Source organism: Onychostruthus taczanowskii, unplaced genomic scaffold, assembly GCF_017590055.1.
Source record: "Onychostruthus taczanowskii isolate IOZ18803 unplaced genomic scaffold, ASM1759005v1 scaffold46, whole genome shotgun sequence".
NCBI classification, from domain to species: Eukaryota; Metazoa; Chordata; class Aves; order Passeriformes; family Passeridae; genus Onychostruthus; species Onychostruthus taczanowskii.
Genome location: NW_024502125.1, coordinates 1,583,114 through 1,604,465, shown reverse-complemented (window position 1 = coordinate 1,604,465; position 21,352 = coordinate 1,583,114). Strand labels below are relative to the sequence as shown.

Below are 21,352 nucleotides of genomic sequence, written 5' to 3'. Positions count from 1 at the left end.
TAGGGGTCATTCACCACTGTATGAGAGTTAAAAGAATTTTCCAACATCTTCCCCCACTGCTGCACAGACTTCTACTTAAAGAAATATCACTTGTTCAGTAACATCTGTAGTGGATGTTCTGTTCAGTGGACATCCTGCTGCATATTGCTATGTATCTTTCCATTCCATCTTTCTGTTTGTAGTTGTCTTCATTAACTTTTCTTCATCCTGGAGATTAATATCCCTCTTACCGACACAAAATATCTATCAGTATACGTGCTTAATCATTCCAAAGTTAGTGATATTTTCAGTTCCTACAGCACTGACCAATGTCTGCAGAAGTCTGCCAGAATCCACCCTTTCTTTGACTTCTTCTAAGGATTTCATACTGACTGCAAGTCCTGCTGATGGTGTCTCCAGTTCATCTAGTTGAAAGAGGCTAGTCAAATCACTCCTTCACTTCAAGAAGGACAAAATAATATTGTTTTTTGTACACAGATGGCCATAAACAAGGGACATTTAGAATTTAAGATATCACCTCCCTATTTAATCTTTTCTACTCTCTCAACCTGTCACATTCATTTCTCGATGTTCTTCCCTTCTGTGCAACCCCTGTGCCCAGAGCCTGTGTAGGAAACTGATTCTTCCCTCTCCGCAAAGCAAAGTTCTTGTATTGGCAAACCTGACATTAAAACTATAAAGCCCCTGGTGACAGAAACTTTGTTATTTTAAAGATTTATAAAGAGCACAATAAACTTACTGCACAAAGAAGAAGCCAGACCTAATTCTTTACCACCTTCTCTATTCTTCAGGAGAATCATAAAAGGTTACAGTGGCCCATAGGTAGCATGCCAACATTACTCAGCTATTTTCAATCTCATGGTTTCTCAACTGTAATCTTTTGTTAAGCTATTTGTCATTTTAACTTTTTAAAAATTACATCACCGGTGGGTAGCCCTACCACTTTAATTTAAATGCTTAATTTTATTTGCAGTCTTATTTTACAGTAGCAAACAATTCCTAAAAAGAGATACACCAAATTAGGTACCAGGAAAAATGGACACTGCACATTTTCACAAGTAACAAAGCATATATACAGAACAGTAATTATAATACTGTTTACCCAAATTCATGTAAATAATGTGCTGAAATTAATGATATACACACATATTAGAAAAAAAGTTCCCTGCACCTGCTACTGACTACTTGCACTCTCTCCTGTAAAATCTGTTCTTTCATTTCCCAACATGATTTCAAACCCTAAAACTTTAAACATAGGTGAGTTGTTCTTTTTATGCATATTAATGGTGGAATTTTTTTCCTCCTTTAGAACGAGAAAAGTAAGTTGAATTCTCCTTGTATTTCAGAACAATGAAACTAAAAGGCATGGAATTTAGTCACAAAGCAGACACGATGCTATACCAACAGTCCTGATTGATGTAATGAACATGTTTGCAACACACTCAGCCTTAGAGCTCTCAGCTCTACAGGTGTTTGCTGTTCAAATCATCATTATCAAAATACTGCTAAGATTTTTCTACCTATCGAAAACCTCTATCTCTATAGCACTACACTTTTTCTCCCCATACACCACAGAAGAGAGTTACTAATACATGGAATTTTTTTAATACTAACACATGGAAATTTTTTAATTTTTTTTTTTTTTACTGCCTGATTTTTTGGCAACCCAAGAAACCTAGAAAAAAGATACCCACTCAAACCATTACCTCTTCACACACCTCTACTGAAAGAATCAAAAGAGCTTTTCAAGCCAAATGCACAATAATTAATTTACAAATCTACAGCATACGAATGTTAATAGCAGCATGCAGAATTCAAAAAGATCAGCATCTCAGTTTATATACCAATATACACACTAAAGATCAAACCTGGCTATAGCAATGGCCAGATAATATGCAACTTATTACCTGTCCACATGACTACTTATTTCTATTCCTGGTTTTTAAGTCAAAGAGATTAATACCATGCCTCTTGACAGTTTGCTTATGGAAACTAAAAGAAAAACATATGGAACAGATTATCATGAGTGCTGTCATGTGGCACATCCAGGAGAAGAAGGGGGTCAGGTCCAGCTAGCATGAGTTTAGGAAAGGCAGATCCTGCTTGACCAGCCTGATCTCCTTTTATGACCAGGTGAGATGCTTAGTGGATGGGAGAAAGGCTGTGGATGTCACCTACTCAGACATCAGTAAAGCGTTCAACACGGTGTCCCATGGCAATCTTCTGCAAATGCTGGCACCATTGCTTGGACAGATGCACTTATCTCCCTAAAAACTGTCTGGATAGCTGAGCCCAGGGAGTGGTGGTGAATGGAGTTACATCCAGCTGGTGGCTGGTCACCAGTGGAGTTCCCCAGGGCTCCGTACTGTGGCCAGCTCTGTTGAATCTCCTTACTGATGATCTCAATGACGGGATTCAATACACTGTCAGTGAGTTAGCAGGCGACACCAAGTTGGGTGGGAGGATTATTTCTTGGAGGGATCTGGACAGGTTGGATCATGGGCTGAGGCCAATGGTGTGAGGTTCAGCAAGGCCCAGTGCTGGGTCCTGCCCTTGGGTCACAACAACCCCAGGCAGTGCCACAGGCTGGGACAGAGTGGCTGGAAAGGACCTGGGGGGGCTGCTGACAGCAGCTGAACATGAGCCAGGCTGTGCCCAGGTGGCCAAGAAGGCCAATGGCATCCTGGCCTGGATCAGCAATGGTGTGGCCAGCAGGAGCAGGGCAGGGATTGTCCCCTGTGCTGGGCACTGGTGAGGCCACAGCTCCAGTGCTGTGTCCAGTGCTGGGCCCTCACTGCAAGAAAGACACTGAGGAGCTGGAGAGAGTGCAGAGAACGGCAATGGGTCTGGAGCACAAGTCCTGTGAGGAGAGGAGCAGCTAAAAGAGCTGGGGGTATTTAGCCTGGAGAAGCAGAGGCTCAGGGGAGACCTTATTGCTCTATGACTGCCTGACAGAAGTGTGTAGCCAGTGCAGTGACACAACTAGAGGAAACAGCCTCAAGTTGCACCAGGGGAGGTTCAGGCTGGACATCTGGACATCAGGCTGGACAGTATTTCTTCACGGAAAGGGCTATTAAACATGGAATGGCCTGCCCAGGAAAGAGGTGGTGTCATCATCCCAGAAACCCTTCACAAAACCACTGGACATGGCACTTAGCACTCTGGTTTAGTTGACATGATGGTGTTTGGTCATAGGTTATACTAAATGAACTTGGAAGTCTTTCTCATACATTTATGATTCTATATCACTGCAAACAAAGATGGGTTTTTCAAATATTAACGCTTTTATAATCTGCAATGAGCTCTTCAAATTGTAATTGCTTTGCTACATAAGGTACCACCCAGACTGAAAAGCTGTTTTGTCGTTTCAGAATTACTGTCCTAGAAAACAGCAGTCTGCAGTGCAAGTTTTACTTCTGTAGAAACATACACACACACACACAACTATTTTAGAACTATGTTTCTGTATTCTAAAATCTCTACATAAAGAAATACTCAAGAGAGCTGTCAGTACTTGCTGTGCTCTTTTTGAAACAACATTGCCACCACCTGGACAAACCTCTAACTACAGGCATTGCAGTGGTGTGAGTGTCTGTACGCGGAAAAAACCCTAAACTTTCACTTTCTCCATAGAATTATTTCCATAACCAAGATAATTAAATCGTCTAAAATTTGGTTTTCTATTAATGAATGAATATTCAAATTCTGTGTTTCATTAGTATCTTAACATTAGACATGCACAACTAAAACTTACTAGCTTTCCACCAACATTTGAAAAACTAACTTGAGAAGCTACTTTTTACGTTTAGTAATATGATGTACAATTATCTACGGTTCTCAATAATCAGCTTACAAATGCTTCATACAATCACAACCAGTTTCTGTCTCTTCCTCAGACTTCCTTCCTGTTAGTGAAGAAGCTAGCATTCAGACTCAGAAGAAAACCATAGCTTTTATCTCTGACTCTATGCTTTGGATATTTGTTGCTTTTTCCACTCTCTGCCATACATCATAAAGCATTACAGGAAAGTTTCAGTTTAGCCTTCAATAAAAAGCTGTGTTTTATAAAAGATTTTGAAAGAAAGTAGAAATTATCTAAACTTCTGATGCACAGGAAGGTGACAGGCCACTACCTAGAACAGGAAACAAGGAGGAACAAACACTGTAATGGAGGATTCCTTTAATCTCATCAGAAACTTAAGCCTTTCTAACTTTCACTAAAAAGTGTACATACTTCTACTGAAGACTGAACTCAATCAGATACAGGACAATTTATATAGATATAATGCAACTGAATACTTAGTACTTTTCCTTATATAGATTCTTATTTATTTATACATTTTTGGTTTGTTGAGAATTTACTGCACAAGATACAGGCTTATGCAGATGTGAGCAGGCTTTTCACGTGAAGAAAATGTTTCCCACAGAAGCCAGTGCTTGAAGTCAGTTGTTAGCAACAAAATTTACCACTCAAACTTGGTAATGCCACGTGTATTTCTCAAAGGTATTTGATAAGAGTACTGAGAAACTTTAGCTCATAGCATCAGAAGCTTAGGCCACATATGGCCCCTAATGCAGAGCTTGTGCAACATATAAAAACCTATGTAAAACAGAATGCTTCCTGCTTTTTCCAGCAATTCCTGGAAAACTGACAGTTCAAACCAAATCAAAGCTGAGTCTGCTACTCTCATAAAGAGAACTTTAAAACTTAAGCCATAAAGAGAACTTTAAAACTTAAGCCATGCTTTTAACATTCCTACATCATCTTTGAAATAAACTGACTTCTTGCTCATAACCTACTGTTCTTATATAAATTTGCATATGGTGCAAATATGGTGTAAAGCATACTTTACAGTGCTCATTTTAATTCTTAATCATTACAATACATAAGAAGGTAAATTAAGATATTGAAAATGTGTAAATATAACCTGCTCATTAATCAGCCTTTTGACGAAAAAATTATATACCAGATCTTGAGCATTTAGGGCCCCTGTGTTTAAAACTAAAATGGTTATTAAGAGTCTTTATAAATTATTTTCAATAGAAAATGGAATCAGCTATTTTCAGCAAGACATATTTGGTTGTAATAAACACATAAACTGTATGAGGAATTTGTTTTCCAGTTAAAAATATATGAACATTTTAAGTACCACTCCATGTTCTACTGCAAGAACAACTAATCCAGTACCAAAGTTATGGCAATGCCCTTTCAGTATGTTATACAATAAGAAAAATAAATTACTTACATTGATAAGTCTAGTCTGTTTAGTGAAATATTTGTCCAAGATACTGAAATGAGTCATCAATCACTACTACTCAGTCGTCTATTCCCATCTTTTATCACAACCAATTGAAGAGTCATCTCAGAGTTAATGAGTTATGCTGGATGTTCCCCTCATTACAAGCTTGGTATAGTTACATTTTATCACTGTCATCACTTTAGGATGATCTTGTAAAAACCCACCACTTACAGAATGTCTCTAAATACAGAACCATCTTTACATTCAAATAAGCCCATCTTACTATGCTGTTGAATGTGTAACCTGACTTTCAAGATGATAGGTTTTTCACCACTTGAAAATAAAAGTTCTTGATAAGAAGTAAACACGTAGTCTCAATTTTCATGCTTTCAGGAAATTCACTACTCTAATTTTGAATTTTTAGGATCTTTTCCCTCTATATTGGCACCCAAATTTTTCTGAACTCTTTTTCTATTTCTAGCCATTATTTTCTTTACTGAATCTAACGACTTCTAATTCTTACAGTCCAAGGACTTTGAACACCCACTTTCTCTCTTTCAACAGAAATAAGACAACCAGACTGAAAGAGCATTATTTTATGTCCTTCTTCCCCTCCACTTCTGAAGGCCAATACTTTCTATATTCACCACAGAGAATTACAATACTCTTGCAAACTCATATATTTTTGCTATTACTCATTAAAACATTCTGAATGAAGGCAAAACACATGTTAAATCAGCACTTGCACATCATTGACACTTCTTTAATCTCCACAATTATTTCCTTCATCCCAACAAAACCTATTCAAGTTGCTGGCTCTTCTAAGAACCTAATTACTCAGAGACAGGCAAAATCAGGAAGGCAAATTAACTTTCTTATGATGACAGAGGTAAAGGTGGTCTCAGGGTAAAGTCATTACACCTTGAGTTTGACCTGGACATCCAAGACCTTAGGATATTGGTGAGAATATAATGACTCGAATCAAAGGAAGTGTAGTTTTGTTAATCCTGTGTTGCCTTTATTTATCACGTGCTGACTTGGATTTCAAAGTAGTTTTTGAGTGCATAATTTGCTTTTTTTAAAGAAGAAATCCTCATTTATAAAACATTTCAAAAAATAACAGCATATTAGGTGCTGTGGCAATGTGAAAGCCATACCTGCAGTATATACCTAAAAATTTTGTACCCCTTTAACATCTCCACGTATTGCAGATATTCAGTCCTGGAAAACAGACTGAATTTAAGAAGCAAACTCTCTTAATTAGAGATGATGAAGGTGTAAGGAAACTCAACATCAATCACTTGCATACACTGACGTGCTTCTACTGTTCCCTATTACACACAAGGCCTCAGGTTCCAAAAGTGTTTTGGACCCTGAGTTCAGTGAAAAAAAGAGCACAATTCACAACAAACAGAAAGAAAACACTAATTCTTTGCATCACATGGTCCACTGTTTCTGTTCCAAACCCCTGCCAAACACTAGGGCAGGTCAAAAGAAAGATGTCAGATGGTTTTTGATTGAAGCAGAAAGTGGCACAGACACTACCTACACTATTTACTCTCACCTCCAGCTTAAGGTGGGATGTTGGTCTGAAACAAAGCCCAGCCTGTCCTGATAGACCTACCCTACGTGAAGAGAGAGAAAGCAAGTGTGCCTGTTTTGCACACTCTGCAATATATTGGATCAAAATCCAGTAGGGTACAAAGGGATCAAGCACGTCAGGCCCAGCACTGTGACAGACCTACTCAGTCCTCCCTAAATCCATAGCGCAGGCAGCAAAGCTCGGTGCAGCCACACTGCAGTGACCTTGCAGTGAAACATGCACACAACATCTCACTGGTCTCATCTACAACTAGTTTTCTTTCTAGTGTTGTTCCAATCCTGCACTGGTCTCCATATGGTTAGGACACTGGGTGAGCTATGCAGCAGATTTTCCTAATGTACTACAAATAATGCTCTTCAACACTTGAAAAGAGAGCATTGCTTTCTCAGCACTTTTTAATTCTTAGTTTCTTTTAAAAACAAACCCTCAGAAATTTTTGGTGCACGTTTTAATTTCTATAGACCTTCCTCAATCTCTGTTACCTTCGCAATCCATATCTTTAAACTTCTTAATAAAGTTATTAAAGCCCACAAATGCCAATTGTGACCCTGTTTGTACAGCACAGGATGCTGCTCAAAAATGTTGTGAGAGACAGTTAGTTACCACCACCCATGGAAGTGGTTACAACCATCTGTAATCACTTCACTACTGTCAGAATTGTTTTTCTCCTCAGCCACAAGCCTGAGGGAGAGCTGGCATACTCTTCTGCTCTGGAACTGATGAAACCTCATATACTGGCACCACAAGGATAACCATTCACAGAAGTAAAGGCAAAAATTACAGTGGAAAAGAGTAATCACTTTGTGGGGAAACAGAATCTCCTACACCCAAGCAACCCCAAACAACAAAGGTCAGGGAGCACTGTATCTTAAATCAATAGTGAACATTCACAAGGAAGTCCATTTTGTAAGTAAAGTGGATGACAGTCTGTCAACTGGAAATGGAGGAAGAAAATGGGGATCCAAATTGAGGGGTCACAGAAATGAAATTTGTAGCAGCACAATACTTTGATACACGCTGTACTACAGAAAAAACAACATTTGAACACTTTCATTTAAAAAAAATCACATCAATTTCTTCTTTGTTAGCAGAAGGCATGCTTATTTGTTTCAGAGTTCTGTCATTCTCCTGATGCTGAGTGATTAAGGTTTTTTTAGATCAAGCTAAAGCACAGTGACAAATATACAGAAAAAAATCAGAATTTTCACAAGTAATATTTTCACAAAAATCACAGCAGTAGTACTTCCCATATGAATTCTCTTATTCTCTCCTTACATACAGAATAAGGGCATCCAAGCTCCTGGAACACGGGCAGAAACCTAGAAAATTATTTTCTACAGAAGTGGGATAAATGTACATGTAAGAATTAATTTCACAGAATTAAACAACCACTTAGGTTGGAAAAGACATCTGAGACCATCAAGTACAACCTATGACCAAACACCATCATGTCAACTAAACCATGGCAGTAAGTGCCACGTCCAGTTGTTTTGTGAACAGTTTCAGGGATGAAACCACCTCTTCCCTGTGCAAGCGGTTCCAATGTTTAACAGCCGTGGAGAAATTCATCCTGATGTCCAGCCTCAACCTCCCTTGGTGCAGCTTGAGGCTGTTTCCTCTAGTCGTGCCACTAAGTTGCCTAAGACAGGAGGCCGACCTTTCTGTCAGGCAGTCGTAGAGCGATAAGGTCACCCCTGAGCCTCCTTTTCTCCAGCGTAAACACCCCCAGCTCCCTCAGCTGCTCCTCACAGGACTTGTGCTCCAGCCCCTGCCCCAGCCCCACTGCCCTTCTCTGCACTCTAGCTTCTAAAAGTTTATTCAGAAGGGCTCCGAATTACCAAGAGGTGCAAATAATTGCTGCCTACCCACCTAGTCCAGGCTGCGCTCTGAAACCCTCCAGCGAACGGCTTTACGGTTGTTCTGGCTCTAGAGCACCAGAAACCCGCACGTGTTTCCCGATGCGCGGCACTTGCCGCCACTGCTCAGCCGCTATAATTTTTCATTAGCTGCGGACAGCGGCGGGCGGGTGAGGGGCCTCGCAGGGGCGCAGCGCACGGCTGCCCCCAGGCCCGCCTGCCGCCGCCGCCCCGGTGCGTACCTGCGCGGTTCTCGTACTTGGGCACCCGGTAATACTTGTTGCCAAACTGGTCGGTGCCCACCAGCTCCTTGGCAGGCCCCACGAACCGCAACCGCAGCGCGCGGAGAGCCTGCCAGGCGCGGCTCATGCCGAGATCCCGACGGGAAGACCGCGGCACCGCCGCCCACGGACACCGCGACACGGGGACACGGAGCGCGCACCGCGTCCCAACCCCACCGCCCTGCGCCGCCCAATCCCGCCTATGGGCGCCGGGCGCGCCAGCAACGCCGCTGGCCATTGGCGCGGACCCGCCCGCCCAGAGCCAATCCCGGCCGCGCCCGCCACAAGATGGCGGCGCGGCGCAGAGCGGGCCGGGCGCTCCCGCCATGTTGGGGCTCATGGCTGCTCGCCAGGCCGGGCTGGACGACCCCGCGCGGCTGCGCCGGGCCGAGCGCACCCGGAGGTACCGGGGCCGGGGCGGGTGTCCCTGCGCCGGGAGGCCCCGGAGCGGCAGCTCCTGGCTCCGCCCTGCCGCGCGGCCTCGCTCGGCCCGGCCCGCACTGGGGCGGCCCGGGGCGGAGTGAGGGGCTGCGCTGCCGGAGCCGTCCTGTGCGCGGGGCCGGGGCGGGGGAGCGGCAGCCGTGGGTCGGCAGCCGTGGGTCGGCAGCCCTGGTGTTTGTGTGCGGTGTGCTCAGCCCGGGCGCGGTGCGCACAGCGCAGTGAGCTCCCTGCAGCTCGCAGGTACCGCCCGTGCTGTCGGCGCGGCTCCTCCCGGGGCTCGGACTGCGTGCGGCTTGGGAGCAAACAGGTGTTTGTCCCGCATCTGCTCGTCCTTCCTTTTCCCAACCCGGCCTTTTGGAAGGTTGAAGAAGAATCAGATGCAGGGAGTTTCTTAGCGGTTTTATTGCGAAGGGGTGGCAGCATAGACGGATTTGTTACTGTTCATGCTAAAGACTATAATGTGATATTTGTTCAATACTAGAGAATGTACTTTGCAGATGTATTTCAAGATAAATCAAATAAAGCCTGCCTTAGTTCAGTTACTCGTACAACTTCTGGATCTATGTTGGTGACTTATGACTTTATGACGGTGTGTCATTACAAAACAAAAAATTAAAACTGAAATTAATTTTGGTAGCTCTGGAAGCTTGTTTCTGGGTGCATTTTGACAACACAGTTATGCCCTTCTGTGCCCTCAGCCCTCATGTAGCATTCAGTGTTAAGAACAGTGGACACACTGGACAGACTTAACCTTACTTGGACAATTGTCTTCATAGCATTTCCCTTCCTAAACTTTTTAATTTTGATTTTTTTAAGAAATTGATAGTTTTAAGTGGATTTTATTTATAGCTGCATTTTGAAGTCATGTATTTTAGCACATTTCCACAGGGGCATTTGTTGCTTCCTGAAATTCCATCTGGAGCTCAAAGGTTTTCAGTTTGGTATCTTGTGTATATCAGAATTCTTATTCTAGGTGAATTCTTGCAAAATTATATTTCACATAGTTTAAGAGAGCTTAAATGATTTGCTGCTTTTATAGCATGTCTACAGACATGATGTTGGGGCCTGCCTGTAGCAGCCTAAGGTTCTCACATCAGGATTTTTTGTCCCTTGAGCTGAAGCTGAGACAGAGCACTCTGCCTTGCAGCTTTTCAGTTACCTGCTTAGTTATGTTTTTGTTGTGGTGGTGTTGTGCTTTGTACTAAATGGCGCTGTAGGAGGCTCTGATCATGTTTCAAGGCTAAATTTTATATCAGGTAGTAGGATTTAATGAAGTAGGATATCTCTTTTTTGACTAGTCAATGTTAACATATTCAAAAATACAAGCTAAAAATTGCAGGTTAAAAAATTTTATTGCGGAAGCTTCATCATTGGAGGTCGCTTTAGTTTTTTAGTGTTGCAGAAAATGTAGCATATAAACTTTGTTTCATTAAAGGAAATACTGTAAACTTGGTAAACTAAATTACTTTGTCCACTAGGTGTCCGTAATTCCAAGCAGGATGAAGCCTGAAAGGGTGCTATATGATGAAGCTTCAAAGTAGCCAGTATTTGTGGTGATTACAAGCTTCTTAATGTTTCTTTTTCTTAGTGTTTTCAAATTCCATTCCAGGTTTTAATTTAATATGTTGACCCAAAATGCAGTTTTGCTTTTTCTTTGAGCCCGTTTTATGTATTTATTTCTCTCTTACCTTCCAAACAACAAAGTATTTTTTTCTGCCAACATCACATGACTTATTTCTATCTCTGTATTATGTAGTTTTGTTAAAAAAAATGGCAAGGATGACTTAAATGCATTAAAGGAACATGAAACTAGGTTTCAGAGCTACATAATAACATTTCATGATTCTGTTCTTGTTTTTCATCTCTCTTTTTCCTTTTTTTGTGCGTAGGGTTTTAAGTTTGGAATTAAATAAAGACAGAGATGTGGAAAGAGTACACGGAAGCGGTATCAACAGCCTTGATATTGAGCCTGTTGAGGGAAGATAGTAAGTATATACTTCAGCTGGTCCAAATGTGCATAAGTAATTCACTATGTTTTGGTACTATGGATTTGTTGTCTTGTTGAACACGCTCATTGTATTGAGCATATTGAGATTATGAATGTTTTAACTTACTGCACTTCATTAACACTTCCAGCATGTTATCTGGTGGATCGGATGGTGTTATTGTACTTTATGACCTTGAAAACTTGAGCAGGAAACCAAGTTACACATGTAAAGCACTTTTTTCAGTTGGAAGGTAAGTACTTGAAAGTCTTTTGAAAGTACATGATATAGCTCTTGTGTGGCTAGATTTAAACTTTCAAATTAATGTCTGTTCTTATTTCTAGGATAAAAAGACTGGAAAATACTGCCAGAAATTTTTGAAGGCTAGTAGCAGGAGCTAAGTGTTTTATTCTTGATTTTTCTACTCTGATAGTTACAATATATGTACAGTGACTCTGGTATTGTATGAGCAAATCTATAGCAGTTTCAGAAGTTAAAATGAAGGATATCAATTGTACTCACATGGAAAGTAAAGTTAGACAGTCTTATGTTGCTGTAGATGCCACAAAAAGGAGGCAGACCTAGTATTCTAACCTCATATTTTAACAATAGAGAAAGAAGACAGGGGAAAAAAGAAACCCAGGCCTTCCTCTAACTCATAATTTCTGACCTGTGAGTTTTCTTAATGTTTCATTTTGAAATTTGGTGCCTCTATGCCAGTAACTGAGAAAGAAGTTTTGGTACCGCTATAGAAATATTCCGTGTGTTTCCCAAATATATGTAATACATATATTTGAGTAAATGCACTTTTAAGGAGGATTATTATTTGTGTAATCCTTTTCATCTGTTTAGAAAAAAATCTAATACCTATTTGCAGTTGTTTGTTTTATTTCCCCCCTCTCTCTTTCCAGCTTTACTAGTAGCTATTTTTAGTTCATCAGATATTCAGCAGGTACAGAAGTGATTTGTGCAAAACTTCTTATGAACATGTTTGAATGAAGAAAGGTGTGCTACTGAAAAAATTGAATATATTTTTCTAAAGAACAGGGTACTACCATGCTGTGTGCAATCTTTATAAAGAGTCTAAGCCTTTATTGACTTGTCAGGCTGTCCCTGCAGGCAATACAAATTTTTCCATTATAGACATTAAGTCTTCTAGCAAAAGCTCTTTTTTCCTTTATTTGGATAAAGGCTTGTCTAGTAGGTAAAAACTTCACCTAAGACTCACAGTAAGAGATATTCTATTCCCTAACAGATTGATAGCTCAATTTTCCCCTTATTTTGTCTCCAGTCTACAAATTATTTGAGGTCTAAGAGTCAGAGGCTTCATGAGTCAATGCTATACAAGAACAGAACAGATTTGTAACAATAAAAGGCCTTAATATCTTGGATCATAGGAAAGAAAAAGGCTAACAGAACATAGCTAATAGAACAAGTGTTGATGGCTGGGTTTCTTGCACAAAATTATTTTAAATTGAAGTTAAGAACATAAAATGACTATACATCTCTAAATCTCAAAACTGAGATGAATTCTGAAACAGGTGCAGCAAATTGAAGAAATTCATGCTAAGAAGGCATAATGTAAAAGCTATCAAATCTGTGTTAAAATCAGGCTATCATTAACTTCAGTTAGGTTAGTATAATACTCCATCCTTGAAGATTCTGTTTAGGAGTATGGTTATCAGTTTCTTGAGTAGGTGTTAATTTGCATAGCTGTGTCTTTTATTTCTTACCACTCGAGGCATGAATTTTGTAAGTAGAATTGGATTTTGTGTGGCACTGCTCTAAATGACAGGCTTATGATTATTATTGCTTAGATAACCTTAGTAGATTTCTTTCCTCTATTATGTATTCATAGTATTCATGAAGCTTCCTAGTATGTTTTAAATACTTGCTAACTAATTGCTACAGTTTATATATATATATGTATCTCTTCAGATACTTAGACTATTATTCCTAGTTCCTGACTTAATAAATGAATTTATACTGCAGAAACACTTTACTGTGTCTGGCTCCTATCTTTGAAGGATATAGTGCTGACATTTTGTGAAAGTTTGCCTGTTGTCCAAGATTGCAGGGCAGAACACAGGTCTGGTCTCAAAGTTGCTTAAAGAATATTCTGCTAGAGGCCCTTTAAAGCTGTTTCTTAATACACCCCTGAGCTGGCCTTGCTGATGATCCAGTAGTATAGAACAACAAAAGGGATAATTCCTGGTGGTAGGCTGTGATTTACCCCGTGTTTCAAGTCTGGACTATAGGGCTACTATTGCAAATACGAAAATAAAACTTTACCTGTTTTCCTGGGACTCAGCACAAAGAGCTTTACCTGGTTTCATATGATTCATGCTGACCTGTGACAGAAACTGGCATTTGAGAGTAAACAAACATTACCTGTTTCTAGATAATATGCAGATAATGCTTATCTTTAAGGTAGTCTCTACTACTCAAAACATGTCTAGGAAGAATGAATGACAGTGACCTATCATCCATAGAATTATTTGTATTTGTCTTTGGTAGAAAAAGCTGGGATTTATGGATGAAAATACTTACATGGAATGAACTGGGAATAATGTACATCCTGAGACATGAAACTAGGCTGAATGGCATGTAGCCACTACTAAGCTTAGCCAGATCAAAGGTGGTTCCTGCAGAGCTGCTTGAGAGTTTGTTAGTTCATTCCTCAGCCCTGTGGATTATGGGAGAATTGATTGTTCTTGTGCAGAGTTGATTGCAGTCCAGTGTTGTATATTTATAGTTACTCTACCCAGATAATGAGTTCCATGGGTTTAGATTTTTCTGCACAGTGCATAGAAATGCCTCTCCAGGAGTAAGCTCACTCTGAGTCAAGCTTGATTTCCTGGCTCTGCAGGTGCTGAAGATTTTTAGCTTGCCATGGTTTAATTCCAGCAAGCAACCAACTTCTGCAGAGGTGTTTGCTCACTCCCCTACCAGTGGGATCAGGGGGAGAATTGGAAGGGTAAAATCTAGAAAACTGGGTTGAGATAGTTTTATATAGAAAGCAAAAACTGCAAACACAAGCAGACAAAGAAATTAATTAACTTCTTCAGCTATCTTCAGGAAAGCAGAGCCCCATCACGCATAATAATTACTCAGGAAGACAAATGCCATCATTCCAAATGTGTCTCCTCCTCTTTCTTTGTTGTCCCCAGCTTTACATTCTGAGCTTGATGTCGCATGGTCTAGAATAGCCCTTTGGTCAGCTGGGGTCACCTGTCCAGGCTCCTCCCAGCCTTCCAGGCACTCCCAGTCCCCTCACCAGCATGTCAGTATGAAAAGCAGAAAAGGCCTTGGCTCTCTGTAAGTCCTGCTCAGCAATAACAAAAGCATCTCTATGTTACTAACTCCATTCAAGACAAATCCAAAACGTATCCCATGCTAGGCACTGTGAAAAAGATTTATTCTACTCCAGCCAAAACCAGCACACCTCCCTGAAGAATAGAGGCATAAAATTTGTTGACTTTTAGCACTGCGCCAGAGTAACACGCTATTCTAGGATGTGCGTCAGAGATGGAGGAGCAAAGCAGAAGTCATTAAACTAAACTCAGAAGTTGCTCAATATCTCTTTTTAGTATTGTCAGTACTGGCTTCAGGCTAACTCTCCTTAAAGGTGTCATTTTTGCTTTGTAGCGACCCAAGAGAGCAGAAAGCTTTATTAGTTCAGATGAAATCAGAGCTATAAGATGTCATGTGAAAAGGGAAGATTTCCTCCATGCCTAGTGTTAGATTAGTCTGTCAGTGTCTTGGGAAAGCTGAGGCCTTCGTGTCCAACCAGCCCCTCAGCACCCTTTTGTAGGGACACTTCACTGAATAGTCCTGCTGGATCAGAGGGGTGGTTCAACTGACTTGTTCAGGGACACACACCAACAGCATAAGAGACCCCCTCAGTGGGGTTTCCCACTTTATTCAGGTATATTACCCACTGCCAGTGGGTGCCAGTGTCCATGAAGGACTCACTCTAACTATGGAATAACATTCTTTATTAATAAGAGAAAATTCTGACAGGTTAAGGTTTGAGGCTTGCCAGTGATTGTTTCTGGCTGCAAAAGCATGTTCAGACCAGTATACAGACAAGATTTAATCCCTAATAAAATGCATATAGAGTAAGGTTCTTACTAACAGGCATTCCTCTGGGGAAGAGCACAGATCACCTTGTTGGCTGATCCCAGAAGTTACGATGAAATCTTCCTTAACTTCATAATTTTTTACTTATTTTTGTACTATTCCATTATGTTTGGTTGGAGCTTGAGGTATTACGCCTTTGTGACTAAATGGTGTAAAATTCTCTCCCTTTGCTCTTAAAGCTACAGACAATAAAATGCAGAGCACATGCTTGGTGAAGGTTGATCTTACCCTGGAGGTGGGTAATTTGAGGTTAGCTCAGTTGATTAGATCCTAATGCCATGGTTGTGGTTTTGGTTCCTATATGGGCCATTCACTTAATGGACTTGGACTTGGTCATCCTTGTGTCTGCCTTCCAATTGAGAATATTCTGTGATTCTGAATTTTGGAATAGAGGTCTGTGTTAGTATTACAGTTAGATAATAATGAACCAAGTTTATCCAAGGAGAGCAATTTCACCACAGTTGCCAGTTCAATTGAAAGATGTCTTCTCCTGTCTCCCTTAGGGGACAGGTGATATGTGGTTTATCAGATACAAAGTACCCCTCCCTGCAGGGATTTCAACACTACCTGGCCATGGTGTTTTGGCTCCACCCCCCATTTCATCCCCTTTAGCAGGTGCTTGAGTTTGCAGACTGTTTGTATGGGGAATCATTGTGGAATAGCTTTCAGTCATGTTCATCACATTCCATCCAGAAGAAGCAACTGTGCTTTACCCTATAATTCCTGTATCATTATAACTTCTGTTAAGATGCGAATATAGCTTCTCAGTTTCCTCCCATTGTACCCCCAGCCATCATTCCACATAATCCACCCATGACTAGTCACTCAAACTTCACAATAGCCAAACAGAATTTGAGAATGTTTCACACTTTTATACGGTGCAGATTATTTAATAAATTTCTAGTGTGTGGTTATATGGTATTCGTGAGGGTAGCCAATAGGCTAATTGTTTCATTACTATCCAAATCTTAACATATAATATGATTATTAGAATAAAAAGCAAAAGAGTTACTATGAACAACATGACAACAGGGTGAAGCACTGTTGAGAATTCTGGTTGCTTTCAGTGACCGTGCAAAAAGGGTATCTCACCACTTTATTCACAAACTCCATCATGTGATTTGTTTCTTCCACATCATGATGGACAGTAAACAAAGTCTGTTCATTTTTTTTTGTGTTTGTTTTCAACAAGCAGCTCAGGTCTTCATGCTGTAACAGTTTCTTTAGCAGCATGAGGTTCATACCAGTGGGAGTAGGCTGCAATCTTGAATCTGTGTGTAATTAGATTCTAATATTTTAATAGGATACAATAGGAGCTGAATAACTTAAATTACATTCCATAATGTTGGCAAAGTTATAGCACAAATTTGAGAGTGATTACTTGTGTCTACAGTAATGTTATCCATAAATACAAAATCACAAGAAGGTCTCATAAAAGCTCACCCTTTACCAATATACATGTTTTCCAAGTTTTCATTAGGATGAATGTCAAAATCAGAAATATTTTGCTCAGTGTCATGACAAATGCCTGGGGTTTTGATGTTGTTAAGTTCACAAATGTATCCTTGTTGCCCTCGTGCAATGCACATGTTTGCATCAGTAGTTTTCCATTTATTTCCATCTTTTCAGGCCCATACTCTATGTTCCAGAGATTGAGTATAGTTCGGTTGTGATTTAATTCTAATGCAATGACTGGGGATATATCATATAGTGAAGCATTGTGTATTGTTAACAGAAAAGCTGTGGCTGTGCTGCTGATGGGATCATAGGTAAAATTGACTAAGTACCAGCAGAACTGGAATTTGTTTGAAATCCAGTTGTATTATCAGAAAATACCTCTCAAATTTCAATGAGTTTCTTCACCTTCCCTTGTGATTGTAGGTATCATCAGTGCATCCGTAGTTGAACTTGGATAGAAGTAAGTGCTAAAGAAACATTTGTTCGGACTGTGCTAAGTGCATCTGTCATCAATTGATGGTCTTTTTCATTAACACCCTCCCACTGCAGTAATATATCCATTTGAAACCACTGATTAGTTCCGAAAGCCGAAAGGGAAGATCATAGGGGATGTTTCGGTTTATTTAAATCACTATTTATTGTGACTAGTTTTGTTCCTTAATAAGTCAGAGTCTCGCCGTTTAGAACTCCCCATCCTGTTCCCAGGATACTAGTCATATCCTTCCTGGTTTGCCTAGAGGAAGTGAGGGTTTGTTTATGCAGCCATGCTGTCCATCATGCAAAAGAGGTTTTCAGGAGCAGGAGCAAGCTGATTGTATTGTGGAAACATTATTCTGCATCAACAGTTCAACTTGTTTGAGAGACCACGTTGAGTTAAGTAACATTTACTGTTGACCTGTATTCCTGACTAAGGGAGGAAGCAATGTTACAAGTGTGAGGAGACAATTCGATAGGCGGTGGAGTTGTTAAAAATGGCACTTCACTTTTGAATTGTAGGCCCTCGTTCAGTCAAGAGTTTGGGTCTGTTCGAAAACAAATCACAAGTGTTGGATGGGATATTTTAAAGGTATGCCAACATTCATGTTTAGAAGAGCAAGTACGTATGATTTTCTCTCTTCAGCGTAAGTCATTACACTTTGACGTAGCTTACAACAGTATGTAAGAGTGTTGTCACGTTGTTTTGAATTCAGCATCCTGTTGAGATGTCTCCTTTAATTCCCTTCAGAGGCCAAAGGTGTTGATTTTCATTCTCCTTTGTGATGATCCACTCCTGCCTTTAAAAGGTAGCATTATGCAGTGCTGCTGTAGACAAATTTGGGCCAGGCATAAGTATGCTGAGAAGCACATACTCTTTTATACATGGCAGTACTGAAGATCTCCATCTCTGTTTGCATAATGATACCCCTGCAATACTTACTGCTTGTGGAGGCCAGGACATTTGATAGAACAATGCAAAGATAAGAGCTGGAGTAATGAAATCTCATTAACCCTTTTCTAGCTGCAGTTTTGTCATAATTACTGTATTTAGCTGGGGTGGGGTTAATTTTCTTCATAGTTTGTATACTAGTACATTTTGTACTTGTAACCAGTCTTGATAACACACTGATGTTTTAGTGAGTGCTTAACCGTGCTTGGTAGTGTCAAGGCATTCACCATTCCTCATTGCCCCTTCAGGGGGTGGATGGTAGGCTATGAGGAAACAGCTGGAACACCTGACCCTCATTGACCAGAGACATATTGATATTCCGTACCGTAAAATGTCATGTGCAGCAGTCTAAGGCTATGCTAAGGGGTTACTTTTCATCACTTCACTGGTTGGGGGTTTGTTTTGTTTGTTTTCCCCCTGGGTTCACATGGTTTGTTTTGATTTTTTCCCTTTCACTTACTGAAATGTATTTATCTCAATCCACAACTTTTCACACCTTCATCGCTCTCCCTCATCCTGTTGCAGAGGGCAGAGTAAGCAGACAGCTGCTTTTGGGGCCCTGAAGCTGGATCCATGTACATCCAGCTCAGATATGAGTTGTCTACCAGGTATTTGAATGACATATATTTTTCGGAGCCTGGTTAGTTGAGTCTGTATCCTGGAGCTGTCAGGACTGGCTCTGCTGGCTGTTCTTTCTGCCACAGTCAATTATTAATTATACTGGAATCTCTAAATATCTGCAGTTCAGTTGAAAGTTTGCTATTGTTCTCCTCTTTGATTTCTGAATGCAAATATAAATGACTCTCAGTAACTTAGCCGACTGCTCTCTGGTGACTTTGTCAGACAGGAATTGCCAATGGCTATGTAGCTGTAATTATTCATCAATACTAAAGTATTTTTTTAACTGTATGTGTGATTGTATTTTTCAGTGGGTCCATTTCTAAGAAGCATAAATGGTTTGCACTATTAGGCCATCACATTTAACATAAGATTGATAAACATTGCAACGTAAATATTTCAAAACACCGTTTTTATGCTTTATGAGTGTCTTGAGATATGCTACAGTTACCATATTTTGAAAAGATAATGATCTGTAGTTTCTTGAAATGAAGACTCTTCAAAGTAATGAGTATTAGTTGAATGAAAATCAAGCCAACAAAAATACAGTTCTTCTTGAAAACCTCAAGACAAATTAAGAAAAATGTTTATGTTTTCAAATACATGTCATCAAATACCAAGACAACTACAAGATGGTTATCAAAACTCTAACCAGTTGGAATATTTTCCTTGATTTTAGGAGTCATCCTGATGTACATAAATTCAGCGTGGAGACAGTCCAGTGGTATCCTCATGACACTGGCATGTTTACATCGAGCTCATTTGATAAAACCTTGAAAATATGGGATACAAACACTTTACAAGTAAGAGAGTTTCTACAGATTGCAACCTTCTTTGTGTACATTATTTATTGCATATCTGAAGTTCTCACAGAGGTGAACAGGACTATGCATCCTGAAGATAAAAACCAGCCACCTGTTAGAACTGTGGGTGCAGCAGCAGGGTGGTGTGGTCCTGGCATTCATGTACACCTTGGTGTACATGAATGCCAGGGTGTACCTGCCCATTTCCGAAGACCTGAATGTCTAAACTGTAGGAGAACTTGGAACCCTTGATATGGTTCCTTTCTGCTTTTGCTGTGAACAGGAATACAGCTAGTTGAATTTTTGCTGGGTAAACCTGTCCAGCAAGGTCTAGTCTGCAGTTTATTCTTGGGGATTGCTGAGTCTAATAGCAGTGGCTAGTTAGTTTTATTAACTAGCGTCTAATAACCAGTACTTTTGAAGGACTAGTGGTCTTGGCATGCAGGATCCAGGTCCAGAATTCTGCTGTTGTAAGCACTGTATGCACAATTTCTAAAAATAAATCCTAAATTTCTAAATCAGTAGAGAATGAGAGAAACCATTAAAACCACGCTAACTAAGGTAACTGACGTTAATAAGGTAAACAGATTATTTAGGAATTTATGTTGCTTTTATTCAATAATCGTGGCATTTTGTATTGAACTGTGAATTCATGGCTGTGGTTTGACCTCTTCCCTATGAACATTTACATTGATTCATAGTATCATTGATATGTAAATGTTCATAGGGATCAAATAGGGATCCAGAATTTACATTGATTCTATTTGACTGCTGTTTCACACATGGCGAAATAAATTTTTGAAAAGAGGTCTGTCATTCTAGGGACATAATAGGGAACAAATTTTTAGCTTTTTTGGTTTGGCTTGGGGTTTTTTTTTGTCGGTTTTGGGGTTTTTTTTTTAGATATAAAGCTATGTTTGCAGTTTCTAAATCTTCTCAAAAACAATTAAGTTTCCAGATAGTTAGAAAATTTTGTGACCATCTCTTGAAAGTCACAGTCTACACATAAAAGTTATTGAATGACTTATTCTGCCACGAAATGGTGTTTTTGAAAGTACAGACAACTCAGTTTTAAGGGATTTTTCATATGCAGTATTTTAGAATGAGACAACAAAAGCAGTTTACCTGGAAGAAATTGTACTTATTAAAGTTAATATTAAAGTTTATTAGAATAAATGCATTCCATTAGTTTTAAACAGTTGTGAAGCAAATAATAGTTTTATATGGAACTGTTTTATTTTTTTAGGAATTTAAAATAGTATGTGGTATTCATGAATGAAAAGTGTCTTTAAACTTAGTCTGAAGTCCCTTCTTCCTGTTGACTCTATTTCCATATTATAACCTTTTTGTTTACTTACTGGCTTTATTAATTTTTGGTGACTGTAATAATTTCCATTCATGCTTCTTATTTGTCAGTTTTCATGGTCTGTCTTTTGGGTCATCTCTGAACTCTGGTGCTGTCCTGCTGTTGGAAACAGGCTTACTCTGTGATGTTTGT

The 21,352-nt window shown here is 39.9% G+C and overlaps 2 protein-coding genes across 2 annotated transcripts in view; one reads left to right on the top strand and one right to left on the bottom strand.

Annotated features, from left to right (window-relative positions):
* NDUFAF2 (NADH:ubiquinone oxidoreductase complex assembly factor 2) overlaps positions 1–9,175 on the bottom strand; it is a 58,694-nt gene extending 49,519 nt beyond the window's left edge. The window contains exon 1 of the mRNA XM_041414585.1: positions 8,942–9,175. Within this exon, the coding sequence (XP_041270519.1) occupies positions 8,942–9,068 (127 nt within the window). The 5' untranslated portion in view covers positions 9,069–9,175. The remainder of the gene's footprint in view (positions 1–8,941) is intronic.
* Positions 9,176–9,238: 63 nt separating this feature from the next.
* Positions 9,239–21,352, top strand: part of ERCC8 (ERCC excision repair 8, CSA ubiquitin ligase complex subunit) — a 29,430-nt gene continuing 17,316 nt past the window's right edge. Inside the window, exons 1-4 of the mRNA XM_041414583.1 lie at positions 9,239–9,383; positions 11,311–11,406; positions 11,558–11,659; positions 19,731–19,854. Of these exons, the coding sequence (XP_041270517.1) occupies positions 9,307–9,383; positions 11,311–11,406; positions 11,558–11,659; positions 19,731–19,854 (399 nt within the window). The 5' untranslated portion in view covers positions 9,239–9,306. The remainder of the gene's footprint in view (positions 9,384–11,310; positions 11,407–11,557; positions 11,660–19,730; positions 19,855–21,352) is intronic.